At 40.6% G+C, this 23,218-nt stretch overlaps 2 protein-coding genes across 4 annotated transcripts in view; both read right to left on the reverse strand.

The window, feature by feature from the left end:
* Nucleotides 1-23,218, reverse strand: part of LOC132160257 (uncharacterized) — a 75,128-nt gene that overhangs the window by 530 nt on the left and 51,380 nt on the right. Inside the window, exons 7-8 of one of the 3 annotated variants that reach the window (XM_059569997.1) lie at nt 615-926; nt 125-430 (exon numbers count right to left, since the gene is read on the reverse strand). In XM_059569997.1, the coding sequence (XP_059425980.1) occupies nt 125-430; nt 615-926 (618 nt within the window). Of the gene's footprint in view, nt 1-124; nt 431-614; nt 927-21,747; nt 22,495-22,682; nt 22,989-23,218 lie in introns of those variants that run through there. The other 2 variants (XM_059569995.1, XM_059569996.1) reach the window with 2 other exon arrangements.
* LOC132159257 (uncharacterized) lies at nt 1,353-20,667 on the reverse strand. The gene is made up of 6 exons (XM_059568793.1): nt 20,546-20,667; nt 3,679-4,002; nt 3,283-3,603; nt 3,085-3,195; nt 1,772-2,038; nt 1,353-1,606 (listed from the first exon to the last, which is right to left on the reverse strand). The coding sequence occupies exons 1-6, from the start codon at nt 20,589-20,591 to the stop codon at nt 1,353-1,355; spliced, it is 1,323 nt and encodes a 440-aa protein (XP_059424776.1). The 5' UTR covers nt 20,592-20,667.

Genomic DNA, 23,218 nt, shown 5'->3' on the forward strand with positions numbered 1-23,218 from the left:
AATATGGTGTATGTATGCCTCGATTATATTCATACTAAGTGTTTATACTATTAACTTTGCAAACTCTTAAGATCAATTTGCTTGTACACAGAGGCCAAATAACTTCGATCACCATGTTACTCACCACGGATTGTAAGTCTGAATGCCTTGTATTTGGTCTCTCGGCTGCAGATGACCTGTAGTTTATAAACTCCAGAGTGTTCAGTTCTGGTTTTTGTGATGGTCAGAGATCCAGACTCATAATTCAGACTCAGTTTGCCTCTGAATCTCCCGTCAGCATCATCATATGTGGAGATCTTTTCCTTTGTTTCCCCCTTAGCAATTGGGCAGTCTTCAGGTCCAAACATCCACAGCACAAGGTCATCTTCTTGTATTTCAATATCAGCGTTCAGCGTGACTGAATCTCCCTCCAACCCTGACACGGTCTTCTCTTTATTTTGTCCCAGCACCACATAAAAGAGAAAAACATGGACGGTATAACAGAGAATCTTACTGCTACGGTTAAAAAGCTCATTTTCATTCATTCACTTCCTCACCCAAAACCATTGTGATTGTTAGCATTCATCAAAACATATTAGCTAAACATTTAATTGTTACGGCATCACATAACTCACCATGAGCAATAACCATGAATCTCTTGCATGTGCTCTTTTTGCCGCTGGTGATTTGAAGTGTATAAACGTCTGAATGAGCTCTGCTGATGTTCCTGATGGTCAGATCTCCAGTTCTCTGGTTTAACTGCAGTCGGTCTCTGAATCGACCATCAGGACCTTCATAGAATAAGGTCTGATTGGTGGCTTGATTGTTTCCAGCTATGAAAATGTCTTTTTCGCTAAATTTCCACAGTATCCTGTCTTTATTCCTCAGCTCAGAAACATCAGTTTGTAGAGTGACAGAATCTCCCACTGTATGTTTCAGCATATTCACTGCACAAAGTCACAGAGCAACATAGGACTGTTAATGTCCAGCTGAGTGATACAGTGTATTGAATACTGATTATAATTGTTTTTTTGTTTTGTTTTTTTGTCAATAGTGCAGAACTCATTCACAGTGATCTTAACCTGAAGGGGTTTGAATGACAGCTCAAGTATTAATAAAATAAGCGCTCTTTGGATAATTTGCAGATTGAAGTTTCATTATGCTGCTAGACGCACTGCAAACCGGGATTGAGTTTAAAAAATCAGCGACTGTAATATAACTGTATTATAATTTGTACTTTATAAGATATACATTTTTAGCTATATGGTACAATCAAGCTTATTGGTTATTGTTTGAAAATATATTATTTTGAGTTACTCACGCCAAGCAAGAACGTTGAACTTCTTGTAGGAGACTTTATTTCTGCTCTTGATCTACAGTTCATAAACTCCAGAGTCAGTGCTTTTAGTGTTCATGATGGTGAGATCTCCAGTTCGATCGTCCAGCTCCAATCTGCCTTTGAATTTCTCGTTGTTAACATTGTAGGCACTGTTCTCACTGCTCTTTCTATTAACTGTGGCTATGATGGCATCTTCAAACATCCACTGTATCTCTTCATCTTCCTGTAGTTCAGTGACACCGGTCTGCAGATGGACAGGTTCTCCCTCCGTGATTTTTTGTGTGTCCTCTTCATGTAACAGAAACATGAAAATGATGAACAACTTAACATCTACTAAAGAGCTTAAAAGGAATAAAGTAATATTTGTAGTATAATGGATATTATAATAAAAAAATACTTAGAAAAACATCACCTCGTACAATTTAGTCAGTCTCTTAATTTTATTCAGTTTACTGCTGGTGATCTTCATCTGATAATCTCCAGAGATTGGGATCCTGATGTCGCTGATGGTCAGATCTCCAGTCTGATGGTCCAGCTGTAGCTTGTCTCTGAATCGCTCATCGTCAGCATATGAGATGTTACCAGCCTTTCTGTAGATTTGAGCGATGAATGTATTTTGAGGTCCAAACATCCAGAGCACTTCATCGTCTCTTTGGGTCTCGACTGCACCAGGTTCTAGCGTGACAGAATTTCCCTCCGACACTGACACGGTCTTCTTTTCTGTCTCAACATCAAGTGAATGGAGATGTAAAACGTTTTAACATAGAAGAACTTGAAAAAGTGTTCCTGTAGCTCAATTGGTAGAGCATTGTGCTATCAAGGTTGGGGGTTCGATTCCCCGGGAACACATGATAGGCAAAAATAGTCAGCCTGAATGCACTGTAAGTCGCTTTGGATAAAAGTGTCTGCTAAATGCATAAATTTAATTTTAATTTAATTTTAATTTAAAAAGCTTGTACATAAATGTCCAAAGATAAAAGTGTTAACCATTTAGCAATCCTGTAAAATTTAACTAAACACACTGCAACGCTAACAAGTTCATTTACAACCTATTTTGGCAGTAATGCTGCAGGAGGAAAAACTGCAGTAATGTTAATTTATTTGGAATAGCAGTGGACAGGGATGGATGATGACACAGCGGTGCCCTGGGCACAGACCGACTGAAGGCCCCCCTCAGTTGAAATTTTGTTCCTTTTTTATTTGAAATTTTCCCAACTTGTTTACTATATCATAAAATGTCATGATTCTTAAATAGAAGTAAATACATTTTGCACCATTATAGATCATGTTAGTTTATCTTTAATTGGCTATGGGAAAAGTAGCCTAATATTAGTGTCATTTATTAACTAGGTGAAGTCAGCTAAAATGGGTCATCAGGTAAAATGGGACAAAAAAAGATTGTAGCCTCATATCTCTTTAAATTGTTACAGCCAATCATAATAACCGATCTTGCATCATAGCGTCAACACTTTCACACTAAACGTTCTAATCGTATCAAATATATATGTAAAAAAAATATTATTCAGCCATTTTTGGTCTTTTGGAAGCTGCATCCAAAATCCACTTTGCTTAAAATCCTGAGGTGGCACGGTTGAAATCGCGTTCCTGAAGGAGCAGTATTTTGACTGGGCCCCCCTCTGTTTTTTAATGTGCACATTGTTGCACTTTGCACTCTCATCAGTGCTTTTTGCTCTGTTTAGTAAATATGCCCCTAAGACCATTATATGCCCACCCCTATTGCCATATTAGCTATTGATAACACTTACCTTTCTGTTTAGAGTATCTGAACAGATAAATCACACCCAGAGATACAACACCAAACAGCAGGACACAAATGAACACGATATTACCAGTGGACAGACCCGTTTCTGGAACGGCTGAAGAGAGACGATCATTAGAGTAAGTAAAAAAAACATGTAGGATTCTAGTATGAGGGAAACACTCTTTAAATGTGAACTACGTACCGACAAAAACATTGAATCTCTTGTAGAGTGTTTCTTTACTGTTGGAGATCTGCAGCTGATAAACTCCAGCGTCTGAGGTTCTGATGTCTCTGATGGTGAGAGATCCTGTCTGGTTTTCCAGATGTAGTCTCCCTCTGAATATATCATCCGAATTCAGTGTGATCTCATGAACCTTCATTTTCATTTCAGCTACAAACCTGTCTGGATTTGTAGGTCCAAATGTCCATTGTATTAGATCCTGTTTCTGTGAATCAGTAACACCAGCGTTTAGAGTAACAGAATCTCCTTCTTTCTTGTTTTCTAACCCGGCAAAAATCACATCTGGAAAACAAACAAGAGCAAGAAGTAAGGAATAAAAAACATAAAAAATAGTGTACAAATATCTGAGTTTCTCACCATGGACAGTAACACTGAAAGTCTTGAGGAAAGTCTCGTTGCTGATAATCTTTAGATGATAATCTCCAGAGTGTTTGGTTCTGATGTCACTGATGTTCAGAGATCCAGTCTTATTGTCCAGTTGCAGTCTGTCTTCAAACCTCCCATCATCAACATCGTATAATGAGACTGTCTGCGTTTTCCCATCAATTTTAGCGATAATAGTGTTTTGAGATCCGTACATCCACATCAAGAAAAATATCCTCTGTATTTCAGTGATATCAGTGTGTAGAGTTAGAGAATCTCCCTCCTTCACTGACACTTTTTCCATGTCCCCAAACACACCTGAAAAACAGAAACAACTATATTATTACTGCAATCAATCATTTAGTATGATGCCAACTGATGTTAATACAGCCCACAAAATAATACAGAATAATATGAAATATGCCAGAATTATTACCATCATTTAATGCGTAAGACCTCATGGAACAACCATTTAAATAACGTGCAGAATCAGCTACTTCCGAAAAAGGAATCAAAGGAGTCTTCTTTCTCCCATCTACAATCTTAACATTGACTAATGATCAACTAGTGATCACACACAGTACCCAACTCTCTCAAACGGGCCCAGTCCCTATCAGCCAGCTGCAGGGACCCAGGAAGAGAGTCATTTAAAGAACACCCTTTAAATCTACAAGCTCTGAGGATGTGATAACGTGACTCATGAACAAAGAATGCCTTTTCTGTAATACTCCAGGTCACCACGAGGACTAAACAACTTAACTAATCAGCACTTGCATGTGACGTCAATATCCTGATTTCCTGTCAGCCTGTGTTGTTATCCACTCAAGAGGAGTGATCAAATTAAATTGATCAGTAATAACAAATATCTTTTGTATTAAAAAGCACACAGGATCTATACAAGCATCCCATGACTTGTTGACCCTCTTGCCTGCGTCTGCAACTCTTTCCTTACAGACAAGAGAATACGCAAACTTGCATAAGAAGATTTCAATACATTTTCTAAAAGACAACCCTTCAAGACTTAGAAGTAGCGAAAACTATACTCCCCAAATAATGTGTTGTGTCGTATATATGCTTTATGTGTTTTATGTAATCGATGGAGTTCAATCAATGCTTGATAACCCCTTTTAATAGATAAGGTTATTTACATGTACAGTCGTTGCCAAAAGTTTTGAGAATTACATAAATATTACTTTTCAAAAAGTTTGCTGCTAAACTGCTTTTAGATCTTTGTTTCAGTTGTTTCTGTGATGTACTGAAATATAATTACAAGCACTTCATACGTTTCGAAGGCTTTTATCAACAATTACATGACATTTCTGCAAAGAGTCAGTATTTGCAGTGTTGGCCCTTCTTTTTCAGGACCTCTGCAATTCGACTGGGCATGCTCTCAATCAACTTCTGAGCCAAATCCTGACTGATAGCAACCCATTCTTTCATAATCACTTCTTGGAGTTTGTCAGAATTAGTGGGTTTTTGTTTGTCCACCCGCCTCTTGAGGATTGACCACAAGTTCTCAATGGGATTAAGATTAAGATTAAGTTTCCAGGCCATGGACCCAAAATTTCAACATTCTGGTCACCGAGCCACTTAGTTATCACTTTTGGAAAATGCAAAAAGTGCATTTTTTGGAAAATGCATTGTTCTTCATTGTTCATTGTTCATTGTTCTTCACCAAACTTCAAAAATCTTCAAAGTCTGAAGCCAAGCAAAGAAACTCCTTTCAAGCGCCTCACCATCCATAGTCAAGGCAACTGACTTCTGCAGTCCACAAGGAAATTATCAACATGGGAATCCCAAAGACGTCGTCAAAACGACAAATCGACAGCTCCAGGACTCCTTCAGCCAGGAAAGGAACCCCCGCTTTCAGCACAAAAGCAAATAAACAAGCAAATCTTCTATCAGCTGAAAGCTGGTGCTGAACTGATTTTAAGACATAAAAATAAGACAAGTCTCTGCTTTTGTGATTTTCTTGGTGCAATCTAAGAACTAGTAAAAGAAACTAGTCGGGACTTCAAAGCTCTGTTAATCCTCCGTGTGTGTGTGTATGTGTGTGTGTGTTTTATTAGTTTTTAGATCCATGTAATCTTAGAAGTAGCTCAATAAATTATCGTTTGATTATAAAGGAGTATTGTCTTGTGTTGTGTATTTTAAAGTCAAACTTTGCCCTGATCACGTTACCTTGCCCATAATTAACTAAATACCAGATCCTTTGCTACCTAGCTCGTAGCTTATAAATTATCATTTTGTTTGTATTCTCCTTGGCCACGAGATAATGTAAACTTAATTATTAAGATATACTGATTTGAATGTTCACTGGACGAACCATTGATGAAGCATAAGCTAATCAAATTTGGAATCATTTCAATCAATTTTAATCTTTAGATTCAAGTCCACTCTTAAAGAGCTCAAATTCTTGACAAATGTCAAACACATTTAAGTATACTCCTTTTCATGTCACAGAAATTGTGATGTGCTCAGGGAACAGAGTTTTAACAAATAGCAGAGAATAAATAAAATGGATATAAATGTTTATTTGACGTTTTCAAAATGAGTACATATGACCAAATATGAGAGCCATTCCACTGAATGGGTGCCATTTCTGTCCCCAGGACATTATATGTACAAATATGCATAAAAAAATTAACTATAAATATTATTATTAAGCAAAGTGTCCTGCATATCCCTTTCATGCATGAATTATGATAACCTCAGTCAGGATATTTTTCCTATGTGTTTTTATTGCTCTTAGGGCATGAAAAACAAGAATTGATTTTTATTTTATTTTTTTACAAATTTTTCAACAAGATCTTCAGATGTCCACTTGAGTGGACAGCATGCGGTTGGTTTAAACTGAAGATATACTGTATTAAATATAAGACAATAATCAAACAGATAAAGTATGTGAATTTAACAAACTGATCAATGCAATTATATCAAATAATGTGAAAACTATAAAATATATACAAAAAATATAAATGCAAAATATTGCAATGGCTTCATACAACTTCATACAAGTTGCACTTCGCATATCTATGATATCAGAACATGAGGACGTGATTCCATCAGAATTTTCTACATCCTGTCAAGGTACAACTGTGGAAACCACTCAGATGCTCCTTCCAGTGCACCAGAGTATGGAGATTTACCCCTATTAGCTGATAATTATGATTATGTTCAAGATGGACATGCACATTTCTATCATATCCCTCCTCTGAGAAAACCTAGCGATACGTTTTTTCAATCTCATCTGAAATGATCAATGTTGGGGGTAACGCATTACAAGTAACATGCATAACCCATTCAGATTACTTTTTGATGTTACAAGTAAAGTAATGTGTTACAAGTAACATGCATTACCTAATCAGATTACTTTTTGATCTAACAAGTAATTAACTACAAATAATGTGCATTACCTAATCAGATTACTTTTTGATCTAACAAGTAATTAACTACAAATAATGTGCATTACCTAATCAGATTACTTTTTGATCTAACAAGTAATTAAATACAAGTAATGTGCATTACCTAATCAGATTACTTTTTGATGTAACGAGTAAAGAAACGCATTACAAGTAACATGCATTACGGAATCAGATTACTTTTTGATGTTATGAGTAAAAAAACACATTACAATAACGCACATTACATAATCAGATTACTTTTTGATGTTATTAGTAAAAAAACGCATTACAATAACATGCATTATAAAATCTGATTACTTTTTGATCTAACAAGTAAAGTAATGCATTACAAGTGTCATACATTATGTAATCACATGACTTTTTTTCGATGTCATTGAAAATTACATTCTAATAATACAAATACATTTATTTACAGTAGAAAAAGTCTGCATATTAAGTTTTTAAGTTTTAAATTTCAAAAACAATATTCACATTATAATTATGAATTGTAGAAATATAGCCATTGCATGCATGATGTCCACTACAGTGGACATGTGATTAATCAGAGTTTTCTCTCAATCTAAAATCAAAACTTGGAAAATTTTACTGTGATATGACTCATTAGATATTGTTTTATGCTGCAATATTTTTTTACCTACAAGAGTCTCCTAGGATAGAAGGAATGGGTGGATATTCTGGAGCAACTTGGCATGTCTGACTGACCCTTGGCCATCTTGGTTTGGAGGGGGAAAAAATTTAAACACAAAAGCTTGCCACTTGGTTGCAATTTATAGGGTGATGCACCAGGGTCCAATGAAGAGGCTGATGTGCAACTTTGCCATAAAAACCCGTGCAAATTCAAGAAAATGCTTTTTTAATAGCTGTCCACTGTAGTGACCACTATGCGTGAAAGGGATATTAACCTATAGTAACTGCAAATTTAAAATATATAATTTTAAAAATGTATTAAATTATTGAAAGCCACCTAAAACACCGAAAGTATAGCATTTGTACGTGTCCCCAGGGTCGAACGCTACATTTTAACATGAAATATAATGTTTAAAATAATATTTATTTTGCATTTTTGTGTACCTCCATATCCCACCTGTGCTTTAAATGCATTCATTTCAAAATAAATCTATAATATTTTTGATAAAATACACATTTTAATCGTACCCCCATGTTTTCACTCAGTCCTGTAGTGGTATGCAGAGGAATCACTAAATTAAATATAAATTAAAGTTAAAACACAGCACATTTTAATTTCATTTAATACATTTTTTTTATTGACCTGTTTGTAAGCACAGTGCAGTGTTAATGTTCAAACTGTATTTACAAAGTTAAAGTGGCTGACAACAATGAATATTCTTATTTGGAATAAAACTGCCTCATTTTTAACTGTGCAGAGCTGTATCTGAATAGCTAGGCCTACTACACTACTGTATTTTAATGTTGATAATTATGGTGTTACTTGGAGATCCAAATATTTTCTGAAGTGGTACTCGATGTAAAATTTTGAGAACCACTGACTTAAGGCATGTGGTCTTTTTTTTCTGTATATTTGATGATATTGTAAAAGTGGCTGGGTGCGTCATTATGATATACTGTCCTGTTACCTAAATTATTTCTTAGACGTTACTTGTTTATTTAAAAAAAAAAAAAATTTTGTGAATGACTGTAATTTGCTGAGTATCCTCATAATATCAGCTTGCACTCCATGTATATCATATGTATTTGCTCAATCTTGTTACTTCCAGTCCTGTTACTCAGTTACTCATGTATCCTATAATCATATATAGTAAAAGTAACAGTAATGATTAGTGTCATCTGATTTATTTATGTAAATATTATTACATCTATATTAATCTAGATACATTTGAAAATACATCTTTTTCTCAAAGTTTTGGCCTTCTATCTACAGAGATTTTTTTTTTTTTTTGGAAGAGTTTTGAAGCAAATGGCACCCATTCGGTGGAATGGCCCATGCACTGTCACCTATGCAAATTATGTGATGTGAAACTTCTGTCCCTGGATGTAGGATATATAATAGGTGAATGAGGGGTGATTGGGAGCAAACAATGTTATCTTTTCTGTAAACAGAGCCAAAAAATAAATAAAATAATAATAATTATAATTATTGGGATACAATATTTGGCGAATTGGGACAGCACATTTTTATGGTATTGTAAGAATATTCACTGTATTGCACAAGTTAGTTCATACTTTAATATAATTTTATATGCAATATATAATTTTCTGTTTATCATTATTAAGAGCCCATTTTTATTTATCAATTCATAAACCCATCCAAAAGTTGCACAATACAACACATGAACCTGACCCCCAATTTCCACCAAATGCGTAACGGCTGCGTTACGGCTCCGTCACGGCGGCGGAGTCAATAGGTTCCCTTTCATAGGTCACTTCGATGCTGCGGTGACGTCACCACGTATGGGAACACCTTCGGTGTGACGAATGTCTGAAGCCCTATACCATCCCGCCAATCCTATTGGCCAAATAGCGCGTGGCACCGCCCAGCATGCGTAGGCATATATATACCTGGTGCCGCGCGCCATTTCCTCAGATTTTCATTCCTTCAGTACGAAGCGAATCTTCTGTGCCCTATTATCTCGCGTTCTCAGCGATCATCTACGAGCAGTATACTCCTCTCCGCGGACGCGATGAGTCAACGAAAGGTAGGAGCCGTATGATGGGTTATCACGAGGAGGCACTTATGAGAGGTTCGTTGCAGCCTCTCTACAGGTTCTCTCCTTGATAGCCTATGGCTACAGTAAAATATGCATACACTTCCCCTGTGCACTAACGCCATTAGGAAGTATCCGCGCTCTGGAGTGTATTTCTTAAGTCGCCTCGCATCTAACCCCCACCGTTTCGCTTCTGCGGTCGCCGAGGCCCCGCACGAGGTGTTGGTTAGGGGCGATATGTGCGGCTTGAATATGAATACAGTGATGCACTGGAGTTCCATGTGCTCGCTCTCCCCCACTCGAGCGCGTTAATCAACAGTTTTTGCTCTTCAAATGGTGGATTACGGCTCACACAGCCGCCGCATTTTCGCTAGCGGCTTGGCCCGATGTTATCTTGTTGGATTGAATCCTGCCGTGGATACGCTTCAGGATTATATACAACGAAACGCAGCGAGTTTGACGCACACGCTTTTCTTCATGTTAATATGCCAGGGACTATGCCCTTCACTGAGAGTGCTGTTAGACTGCTAATGCACATCTACCCTCTCACTGCAGTCCCCATACTCTAACTTTGACTGTCTCGCAGCAAGGGCACCTCGAGCGTCATTGAACTGAGCTATCATTCGCGCGCCCCTTCAGACACTCTGCACAATCCAGTCTTCAGAGTTTGAGGGACGGCGCGGAGGCTGGCAAAGATGGCCAGCGTATGACGGTTCACACAGCCACCGCGTTCTCGCTAGCGGCGTGGCCCGATGTTTATCTTGTTGGATTAAATCCTGCCGTGGATACGCTTCAGGATTATACACAACGAAACGCAGCGAATGTGACGCATGCATTTTTCCTTCATGTTTGCTTAGGACTGTGCCCGCCTCCAGAGAGCGCTGTTGGACTGCTAATGCACATCTAAGCCTCTCACTGCAGTTTCCACACTCTAACATTTGACTGTCTCGCAGCAAAGGCTCCTCGAGCGTCATTTAACTGAGCTATCATTCGCGCGCCCCCTCAGACACTCTGCACAATCCAGTCTTCAGAGTTTGAGGGACGGCGCGGAGGCTGGCAAAGATGGCCAGTGTATACGGTTCACACAGCCGCCGCGTTCTCGCTAGCGGCGTGGCCCGATGTTCATCTTGTTGGATTAAATCCTGCCGTGGATACGCTTCAGGATTATACACAACGAAACGCAGCGAGTTTGATGCATGCATTTCCTTCATGTTCTCTAACATTGACTGTCTCGCAGCAAAGGCACCTCGAGCGTCATTGAACGGAGCTATCATTCGCGCGCCCCCTCAGACACTCTGCACAATCCAGCCTTCAGAGTTTGAGGGACGGCGCGGAGGCTGGCAAAGATGGCCAGTGTATGACGGCTCGCACAGCTGCCGCGTTCTCGCTAGCAGCGTGGCCCAATGTTTATCTTGTTGGATTACATCCTGCCGTGGATACGCTTCAGGATTATACACAACGAAACGCAGCGAGTTTGATGCATGCGTTTTCCTTCATGTTCTCTAACATTGACTGTCTCGCAGCAAAGGCACCTCGAGCGTCATTGAACTGAGCTCTCATTCGCGCGCCCCCTCAGACACTCTGCACAATCCAGCCTTCAGAGTTTGAGGGACGGCGCGGAGGCTGGCAAAGATGGCCAGTGTATGACGGCTCACACAGCTGCCGCGTTCTCGCTAGCAGCGTGGCCCAATGTTTATCTTGTTGGATTAAATCCTGCCGTGGATACGCTTCAGGATTATACACAAAAAAAAAAAAAAAAAACGCTAATATTGTTTCGGGCCGCGTGGGAACGCTTGCCCGGCATTTCTCAATGGGTGTTACGCACAATTTGTCACGGATACACCATTCAGTTTCGGAAAGGCCCGCCCCCTTTCCGCGGAATTCTCTCCACGGTGATGAAACCGATGGACATGGCGGTGCTGAGACAGGAAATGTTAGCTCTACTGAGCAAAGGGGCTATAGAAGAAGTACACCCCTCTCAGATGGAGTCAGGGTTTTACAGCCGTTATTTTGTGGTACCAAAAAAGGACGGCGGATTACGACCCATTCTGGATTTACGCCGTCTAAATCTTGCACTCAGGTCGAGCAAATTCAAGATGTTGACGGTAAAATCTATTTTGTCTCAGATTCAACCAAACGACTGGTTTGTCACGATCGATCTGAAGGATGCTTATTTTCATATTCAGATCATCGAGAGACACCGGAAGTTCCTCAGATTCGCTTTGGAGGGCAAAGCGTATCAGTACCGCGTTCTTCCCTTTGGCTTAGCGCTAGCTCCCCGTACATTCTCAAAATGCATGGACGCAGCTCTGGCCCCGTTGCGGCTCCGGGGCGTCCGTGTGTTAAACTATCTGGACGACTGGCTGGTGTTAGCGCAATCTCAGACTCAAGCACACTCTCATCGAGATATTGTGCTAAATCATTTACACAGCCTGGGTTTACGCACAAACTTCCAGAAAAGTGTATTAATCCCCTCTCAACGGATTACCTTTCTGGGAGTAGATTTGGACTCTCGCGCGATGACAGCAAAGCTTTCTGTCCCGCGCGCTCAGTCGATTACGTCATGCGTTCAGCACTTCAGGGCGGGTCACACAGTGACAGTGAGACTGTGCCTCAGACTACTAGGTCTAATGGCGGCGGCGCTTCCCGTGATTCATCTGGGTTTGCTTTACATGCGCCCGTTTCAGTGGTGGACGAAACGACAGAATATTTCACCCCGTTGTTCTCCGCATCGAACGATCTCGGTGACGCGGAGGTGTGTGATGTCGTTAAAACAATGGACATCAGCCGAATTTCTCCTCACCGGGGTTCGGCTGGGAATTTGTGCTTCCCGAGAGACTGTCACGACAGACGCGTCTTTGACCGGGTGGGGAGCTGTTTGTCAGGGGCGCCCAGCCCACGGAGTGTGGACAGCGGCACAACGCAGCTGGCACATAAACAAATTGGAATTACTGGCGGTTTTTCTGGCTCTCCAGTATTTTTCGAGTCTACTGACCGGCCGTCATGTGCTTCTCAGAACGGACAACACTGCGGTCGTGGCTTATCTGAACCATCAGGGAGGATTACGTTCTCGCCCTCTGTGCAGACTGGCGAGGCGGATCCTTCTTTGGTCTCACGACAAATTTCTGTCGATCCGGGCTGTTCACATCCCCGGACGACTGAACTTCGGAGCGGATTTATTATCCAGGCAGACTCTGGAACAAGGGGAATGGAGATTACACCCCCAAACGGTGAATCACCTATGGCATATTTTCGGGGAAGCGGAAGTGGTTTTATTCGCGTCGAGCACGACTACGCATTGCCCGCTATGGTTCTCCCTAAGCCCTCCATCACCCCTGGGTCTGGATGCGCTAGCTCACAGCTGGCCCAGGACCAGCTTGTATGCGTTTCCTCCGATTCGGCTGGTCCCAGCGGTATTATGCAGAATACGGCGGGACAGAGTGGGACAGCTGTTGCTGGTGGCTCCGCGATGGCACACACAGCCGTGGTTTGCGGATCTCATCAATCTGTTAGCGGGCTCTCCGGTGGAGATTCCCCTCAGACGGGATTTATTATCGCAAGCACAGGGACGGATCTGGCATCCCAGGCCAGATCTGTGGAACCTGTGGGCGTGGCCTCTGAGCGGAGTGAGTTGATATGTCCCGGTCTTTCTGCTGAAACTACCGAGACTATACTGAACTCTAGAGCAGTTTCTACGAGACGCTTATATGCTTTCAAGTGGAAACTGTTTATGACATGGTGTGAAACTCATGATGTGGATCCAGTTTACTGCCCTGTGGCTTCAGTACTGGAGTTTCTTCAAGACCGTTTTTCGGAGGGATTGACACCAGCCACCCTGAAGGTTTATGTGGCAGCTATCTCAGCTCACCATGAGCATATAGGTGGTGTTTCAGTGGGTCGTCATCCACTGGTTTCTCGCTTTATACAGGGTGCGCGACGGTTGAGGCCTTTCCGCCCTGTGCGAGTTCCTTCATGGGATTTATCCATTGTGTTACTGGGTTTGTCAGGGCATCCATTTGAGCCCCTGGAAACGGTATCGGATAAGCTCCTGTCTCTGAAGACACTTCTTCTCATGGCTTTATCCTCCCTTAAAAGAGTTGGGGATTTACAGGCTCTCTCTGTCTCACCCTCGTGCATGGAGTTTGCACCAGGCTCTGTGAAAGTGTTGTTGCGACCTAGGCCTAATTATGTTCCTAAGGTCGCGTCTAATCCTTTTCATTTTCAGCAGGTGGTCCTGGAGGCCTTTTCTCCTGCTGCGACAGAGTCTGGAGATCTAAGTCTTTGCCCTGTGAGGGCGTTGAAGACTTATGTGGATCGCACTGCCCCATGGCGTGAGTCTGACCAGCTGTTTGTCTGTTTGGACATAAGAATAAGGGCCATGCAGTTACGAAACAGCGCATGTCCCATTGGCTGGTGGAGGCTATTTCCTTGGCCTATGAGGCGCGCGGGCTCGCTTCGCCCTTAGGAGTAAAAGGTCATTCCACGAGAGCAGTGGCTTCTTCTCAAGCCTTTCTCAGTGGATCTTCTATGGATGATATCTGTGCTGCGGCAGGCTGGTCCTCACCGAGCACTTTTATCAGGTCTTACAGTCTGGATGTGAGGATGGCTCCTGGCTCCCGGGTTCTCTCCGCTTGAGCAGATGCTTCCTTGGATCCAAGCTATCAGGTACGTCAGGCGTGATGGTATAGCGTTCCCATACGTGGTGACGTCACCGCAGCATCGAAGTGACCTATGAAAGGGAACATCTCGGTTACGTATGTAACCTTGGTTCCCTGAATAGGGAACGAGATGCTGCGGTTCTGGCCGTGCCGTACCTTGATAGCTTTCTTCTCTTCTCGTCATGAAATCTGAGGTAAATGGCGCGCGGCACCAGGTATATATATGCCTACGCATGCTGGGCGGTGCCACGCGCTATTTGGCCAATAGGATTGGCGGGATGGTATAGGGCTTCAGACATTCGTCACACCGAAGGTGTTCCCATACGTGGTGACGTCACCGCAGCATCTCGTTCCCTATTCAGGGAACCAAGGTTACATACGTAACCGAGATGTTTCCATTAAAGTCAATGAGTGTATTTCCACTGAATGCGTTACAGCTGCGTTCCGACTCCGGCGATCCGCAGCCCTCCGGACCAGATACGCAGAGCTTCTATTTTTGCTGGATGCCGGAGCGCTCCGCAGCACTACAGAGCAGAGTACGCAGGACAGGAAGTCGAGTGACAAAACAGAACAGCCAGAAACAAAATAAAAGATCCGTTTAATTTTCAAAATAAAATACACCGCGCTCATATTTCCCTACACTACACCTTGAAAGCGTCATAATGGGCGGAGACAGGCTTGTTGAAGTTTTAACCCCGTTGACACGATGGACACTATGCCAAATTAACCTATGGGCGGCAGTGTAGGGAGAAGGATAAAGCCATGCAAGCCAATCAGAATCCTCAAAATCGAGCAACTTCCTGTTCCTTTCAAAACAACACAGACATGGCGCGAGGTTCGTTTGTGTTTGCAAATGCAAGCATAGCAAAAGCGTTTGCACAAACGTAAAAATGAGTACAACCTTAAAGGCCATGGTGCAGGTTAAACACCACTGTCGATTAATGGGTACATAAAGCAGTCAAGATATGTATATAAAGTTAGAAATGTCTCCAAAATGGTGTTAAAGTCCAGTTTTTGTAGTTTTTGGTTAGTAACGGTTATTTTTTACGCAATTCGGCGATGACGTCACATGAGGCAGCCGTGGTGGAACGTAGCCTCCTCAGCCTTGCTCAGCTACTAGAACTAGTTCTAACACTGACTATGGCGTCTAACTGGGATGAGGAAGAGGTGGCAAGACCCACAGTTAACATTTATGATGGCCCACAGCCATATAATTTCGAACCGTTTAGACGTGAGAGGGCGAATGAGGAAATACCGAGAGCCGATGGCCGTCAAAGACAAATAAATGCATGGTTAGAGGAGAATGACTGGAGAGTTGCTACCATTTAGAAACCCAGCAATGACTGCTGGAGATAGTAGTCTATGAACAGCAGTGCATACAACAAACTTCTTTTTGCGTTCAGTGAATAGCATCGAGTGAAAGTCAACGTTCTCTTTATATCTAGTGAGAGTGATTATGTCGTTGGCTCAGATAAGTAAACTTAGTCAGACGATCTATAAATAGAAGGCATATTACATTTAATAATTACATTGAATAATCACCTAGTGTTTATTTATAAGCTTTTACCTCTTTCTCCGGTGAAAATGTTGTTTGCAAACGTATCTGACGCCGAGTAGGCTGGTCATGTCTTCAGTGTGATTATTGTTGATAGTGCTAAGCAGATGTAACGTGCCTTACGCAGCATCCTGGATTTGAGGCATGCTGCCTGAATCCGTTTGTGCTACACATAGCATACTCACACTTCAGGCAGGATCATGGTCCCCTTCAAGCCAGCACGCACGAGTATGTTCATGGTTTATGTTTACTTTACCAATCTTTTTACACTGAGTCCTTTGAACAACAGCTAATTGGTGTCAGGAGATGTGTTGCATACACAATAAACATGCATAAGAGACAGGCTTAAAATGACGTTTACAACTTACTTACAGAGTTTTAAACTTAAAAATCTTTCCTACTTATTCCTAGGCAATACCGGTACACTGCGTACAGACAGGCTATACGCTGGGCTTATGGAGTTTTAGGCAGGAGTATAAGGAAGCCTATACCCTCTTGTGTGGTTTCAACCATCAGACAAAAATTCCAAAGTGGTGACCAGACCTATCAGGGCGTTCAATGGCCTCGTTTGGATGAAAATGAATAAAAATAATTGCTTATTCTGTTGTGATCACCCAATTACCCTTAAAATGTTATAAAGTACACAGAACACACGGATTTTGATAAGAAAAAACTGTTTATTTGGCATTTCTTGTAATGGTTACTGAACATTTAAACATTTACTGAACAAAGACACAGGTTGGAAGTAAACAAATCTATATAAAAAAAAATGGTTAGGCACAAAACCTACAAGGAACACTGATGAAGGGCTAGAACTGAAACGTTTGCACATTGTTTCTTTTGCCTGCAATATTGTGGTCTTACCTGAGGGTCAACTGATCTTTCTCTTTCACACACACACACACACACACACACACACACACACACACACACAGTGATGCATGCAAAAGCACATCAAGCAGACACACAGTGAGCCCCCCACCCCACACACACACACACGCACACACAGTGACGCATGCAAAAGCACATGAAGCAGACACACAGTGAGCCCAGACAACACCGCACACAGAGGTTGACAAGGCACAGGTAAAATGATTGGTAAATTATTTTTAATTACATACAACAAATTCCATGCAAATAACAGACAGAGAAGCAGACATGCAGCATGCAGGACCCCTTGAATGGGGTACAGCGACAATTATTGCCACAAAGACGAAAAAAAGTAATTTTGTGCAAAGTAAAACCAAAGCAACAGCACACAAAGAAAAAACAAAACATGCAGCATGCAGGAAACCACCACCAAATGAGAGGACAGGGACAGAAGGAAAAAAAGATAAATACTTACAGCTAAATCATTGGACTTGTCTGTGAAAAAAAGAAAAGAAAAAAAAAGTGAAATTAGTTTTTTTTTGTAGCGTGACTGCCGGGCTAGGTAGAGGCTGACGACCTCCTCCTTAGGAACCTGTTCGAAGGATTTGGCGATGGGGGCGGGTGCATCGGAGGACAAATTGGCACTAACCTCTCGAAGAGCTGCAGGTGATTTGGTGTAGCTTTCCCGAAGGGCCTTCATCAATGATGTTGCATAACCTGTAGACATAATAATAATAATAATGCTGTATAAAGATCATTGCCACTGTCATTCAAACTACAGTACACACAAAAAAAAAGAGCATTCAAAATGGTATATATTGGTTTTAAATTATCTCACTTGTGGTGGGGGTCACAAGTGTAAGGTGGCTCCTCATCAAACAAGTCCTCCTCATCCTCCTCATGCATCGGCTCTTCGGGCGCCCATGATAATTCACTGATGACAGAGGCATTATCATCTTCATCTGTCTGTTCTGGACTAGCGAGGGGAGTGGAGGTTTGTGGGCTAAATGACGTCTGTGTGCCCACACTGACCATCTTGGGCTTCAGGTTAACCTGCACAGCTGTGGAGAGGCAGTAAACATACCCAGACATGTGACAATTATGGCAAATCTAAGTGGCTATGTTTTAATTTAATCAATGTGTATGGAAATGTCCTGCTTGCATAGATACTGGCAATGTTTTAGACAGAATATCTACCCCTTAAAATACCCAAGATTTATCGTGAGACCATCGGGGGGGCTTCAGATAACACTGTGTCTCAGCGTCAGAAGTGGAGGAGGGCAAGGGCTGATCCCCAGTATCGACACTCTCCACAGTGTCTACACTGTCCACGGTCTCCTGCTGTGAGACGTCTGTCAACATCTTGCGAAAACAAATATAAAAAAAGGGTCAGCGAAATGCAAGGGTGTAGTGGTGAAATAAGAGGTGGGTACACTATGAATACTTAGATCAGTGATTAGCAACCAAGGGTACACAAGCACATTGCAGGGGTACATGGAAACATTTAATCATTTATTTTCAACTTGGAAGTACTAAGAATTATTTACTTATCATCTTTGAAATGCCAAGACGATAAGTAAATATTCCCAGTCATTGCATAAGTTCATCAATAAATTGGGACGTGTGTGCTACAACTAGTTTCCCAGTGGAAACAATAACCTATGGCACAGCTGTACCAAAATCAAAACAGTGTGAGTGGGTGAGAAAAAGGCTAAGAGGGTACACAAGAGAAAAAACTTAGATTACAGTACAGTGGACCCTGATATGCGCTACTCAATGTTTTAAAAAATACATAAAAGACATTCAGAACATATTTGATGATGTTGAAGGTTACTGTTAAATGTTTACACCAATACTAGTGGTAATAGATGTCTAGAGTACATGTGGTCCATAAACTCTATGAGGTAGTGAATTTACTGAGAGGTAGCTAAACTCTGAAGTGAGAAGTGGATAAACTGTTTCTGACATTTCAGCGGTGGGTAAACTGCGTTTACTTGCGTTTAGTCTCCACTACAGCCCTGTCGACACGGTCACGGTCAAATATATGTGAAAGAGAACCGTAGCAGACTAACACAAAACGCAAACACACTATTGTGAAAGCCGCTTGATGATCATCACCACTGATCCAAACACTAGCCATGAAGCTTTCATGACGATATGGACATTTACTACAGGGCAATTTGGTTTTGGCTCATATTCGTGAATCACAAAATATGCTCTTCTAACGTCTGAGTGATCTTGTTTGTAGTGGAGGCTGTGTCAAAGGGAACATACACACAGAGCTAGCTAACACGCAACTTGTAAACATTAACGTTAGCATGATGCTTACCGTGGCAATAGCTCGCTTGCGGCAGACGGTGGTGTCTCTTGACCTCGGGACAGGGCAAGCAGAGAGGTTTGGATTCACAGACGGCACGGCGGTAGGAATTTTCTCATTCTTTAAACCAAGTGCGACCATCTTGGCGTCCCCTGAGTGGTAATCCTCCTCGTTGAAATGCGCGCTGCATATTCTCGAGTAGGCGGTGACAGAGCTAGCTGAAAAATCTGCCCGCCTAATCTTGACAAATTGCACCCAGCTTCGGAAGATCCCTTTGTCCTTAGGGAAACAATGGACCCCATGTCCAGTTTTGCTGGAGTTCTTGCACCCGGCACAAACACAGCGATACACCATTTTATCTATTTATTATCTACTCTTTCTCTAAGCTATCTGTTATGCTATGCTATGCTATCTCTCACTATCTATCTATGTTATGTTATTCTATCTATCTATCTATCTATCTGTCTGTCTGTCTATCTATCTATCTCTATATCTGTCTATTTACTTATATATCTGACACTGTCACTCTTTCACTAGCTGCTACTCTCACTACTCGTCTCACTCTCTCTCAATGGCGGGCTTTCGTCTGCTAGCTAGTGCCTCATGTGACGTCATGGAATGCATGCGGGAGAAATAAGAATCATCGCTAACCGCTAAAATATCACCTACTTTTCCTTATTATATTTCTTTTTTGTAATACTTTACAACATCAAATACAATGGATAACTGTTTAAATGTTTATTACCAACTAGAAAAGTGTAAAAAAAAAAAAAAAAAAAAACCTGCACCATGGCCTTTAACAGCATCCATGATCAAACAGTAACGTTACCCAAACAAACTCTAAACATAGGGCGCTCACGTGACGTTAAGCATTTTCTGGCGCATAATGTGACGTTTGAGAACCTAAAACCCCGTTTCTCCCAGTTGACACGGCAACACATAACCGGCGTTTTCAGAAATCTCCACTTTGGCCGGAGTTTTTAGAAATAACCGTTTTCAGGGATAAAAATGGCGTTTTCGTGTAAATGACAGGCCAAAACGCAGGGAAATATCTGCGTTTTCCCATCGTGTAAACGGGGCCTAAGTTTAAGTAAATAGTTTTCTTCCTCATTTGAATATTTCAGGATCAGTAGCCTATCACAAAGAGGGGCAGCACACATTCCTTCGCGTTCACGCATCTGTTTTGAATCACAGACTTTGCGCTTTTGGTTGAACTTTTTCTGACTTTATAAATACACGATTTGAACTAATATTCGAAATTGTACTTCGCTTCTTCTGCTGGTTATATTCATGCGCAAGATATAAAAACATGAAACCGAAAGGACTGAAGAAATAAACCAAAATCAACTTACCGTCCGAAATGAATACGAAAGAAACAAATAAAAACACTTTCTTCATATTGTTGCAGGGTTCAAGATAACGATCCTGACTCGAGTTCCCGTGCTGTCAGTCTGTCTATTCTTACCAATACTCCCAAACAGTCTGATGTGGGGCCCGAGAGGGATTTTTTTGTCTCATTTTCGGCTCTGGGATTTTATGCCTTAGACCGGCCCAGCTTTGTTTATTGTTTTGTTTTTCAGTATGCATTACTTGCTTTTTAGTTATATTTTTTTTTTAGCAAGATGCCCGTTTCAAGGGAGTCAAACGATAATGACGTCATCTTTAGTGTTGCCAATTAACTTCAGAAATTGAATATAAGGGACAATTGTGATTCTGGTCCTTGAAGAAAAGTGTTTATTCTTGTATAGGCTACGTGTAGAAAATAAGTGTTTATAAAGGGACAGAATAAGAATAATGTTGGCCTACATCTGCCTGCAGTTTAAAAGTTCTCAGAAATAATCACATTTGTTTTGCTTATTACTGCCACCCACTGTAAGCACTGCAGAAACTATCCCTCGAAAATACACAGCTAGGAGTCACTGTGGTCCTGCTAAAACAGAAGTTTGCTGGTTTATGCAAATCTGTCTTTAGTCTAATTTCAGTCTTTGTCATTGTGCAAGGAGTGATAAACAGGTAAAACTTGTTAAAGGACAAAACCTTATCACACACTATTAAGAAAAATGTCTCTTAACGAGATTAGGATTCTGGTAACAACATCAGAGCCTTTTTAAAAATATGAATACTTCTTATTGTTTTACTACTCTCCCTGTCTGGTATTATAATAACTTGTAGCTTCTATTATTAAAAATGCAAGACGTGTTTTATTTTTATTAACATGGCTGTAGCAAAAATGACAGTGCTCTAACAACAGTAGCTTAATACATTAACACATGATAACTGATAACTGAACGAGAATAAACACACAAAATAGAAACACAAAATGAAGATGATGCAATCAAGCTTCAGTGAAATACTATGTTCACAATGTTTTATGATTCCTGTATGATTCTAAAAAAACAAACTAAAGGAAAAAACTATTGCAAAGCATCAGCATCTCTTAGAGATACTTTAGAGTAAAATAATCTTAAAATTAAAATTTAGAAATATATTTATACATTTAGAATTTTATTAGCAAATGAAATGTTCAGAGAAAGTACATTATAAACCTTAACATAATATATTTTACAATGTTAGAAACAATCTCATTATGGCTGCGGGTGTTTCTGCTTAAAAACACACTGTCAATCAGTTCTAGAAAGAAACTGAGTGTGTAATAAGTTGGGGAAAAAACAACAACACTGACCACAATCATGCTCATGTTCATCAAAATAGCTTTTTCTTCAGTTTATATTCCATATGGCTATTAGTTCGATCATTATAACATATAATGGAGGGCAGGAGGGATTGTGGGAAATGTAGTGCAGTGGTGATCATGGGAGTACATTCAAATCTGTTATGCATTACTTGCGAACTGCTTTTGAGCAAAATCAGTGTTTGTCGACTAGAGGACTGACATTATCAGATACTAATACCAGCAGCAGTGTATCTGTATGTGACCGTTTATTTATTGAGCAGATCATTTTATCTTAATGACTTAAGGATGAGAATACAACAATCAAACACAATTCTTCCAAGGCACAATACATTAAAAGTAGTGGAATACCAAAATCATGATGATTTAAAGAGAACAGTCACTCAGGGCTCATTCAGCCAATACTAAATATAGCATTCTCTTATAAAGGACATGCAGTAACAAATAACACAGTACCTCCATATACAATGGTGTAAAGTTAAATCTAGTTAAAAAACAATCACTCTCATTGGGTATGAATTCATAGTGTCTATTACTGTTATGGTGTTGTTATTTGCATTAAGGGGATCCCCTCCTGCACAGGCCCCTCATCTGGACTTCTTTCAATCCCTGAAAGAAAACAAAGAAAACACAAAAGTTGATATTTATGTGCAAAGATAATCACATTTTGAAAAAATCTAAATATTCTGGAAATGAAAATTAAAACCCAATTGAATATTTGAAAATTATTTTAATTGAAGCGGAATAATGTGATTTCCAAATAAAGGCACACTAAATAAGATCACCATGTTACTCACCATGTATTGTAACTTTGAATCTCTTGTATATGGTCTCTCGGCTGCTGATGATCAATAGTTTATAAACTCCAGAGTGTTCAGTTGTGCTGCTTGTGATGGTCAGAGATCCAGACTGATCCAGGTTCAGTCGGTTTCTGAAGTTCCCTTCAGTGCCATCATATGTACAGAAAAGTGCTTTATTTATTTCTCCTCTAGCGATGAGACTGTCTTCAGGTCCAAACATCCACAGCACCAGATCATCTTTTTGTATTTCAATATCATTGTCAAGCGTGACTGAATCTCCCTCCATCCCAGACACAGTCTTCTCTTTAATTTTATCCCATCACCACATAAAAGAGTAAACACATGAATGTTATAACAAAATTAAATCCCGTCTGATAAATTAGAGGGCAAGATAGTGGATTTTTATTTTGCACATAAGAATGAACTGTGTTGCTGTACACATTTTAAAATGTCCCTAATTTCTGGGCACCAATGAAGATTTGACTAACATAATATAATTTGTTTCTGTCTTCTCAAGTTGTTTGCATCTTTAT

Source organism: Carassius carassius, chromosome 16 (genome assembly GCF_963082965.1).
Source record: "Carassius carassius chromosome 16, fCarCar2.1, whole genome shotgun sequence".
Lineage (NCBI taxonomy): Eukaryota > Metazoa > Chordata > Actinopteri > Cypriniformes > Cyprinidae > Carassius > Carassius carassius.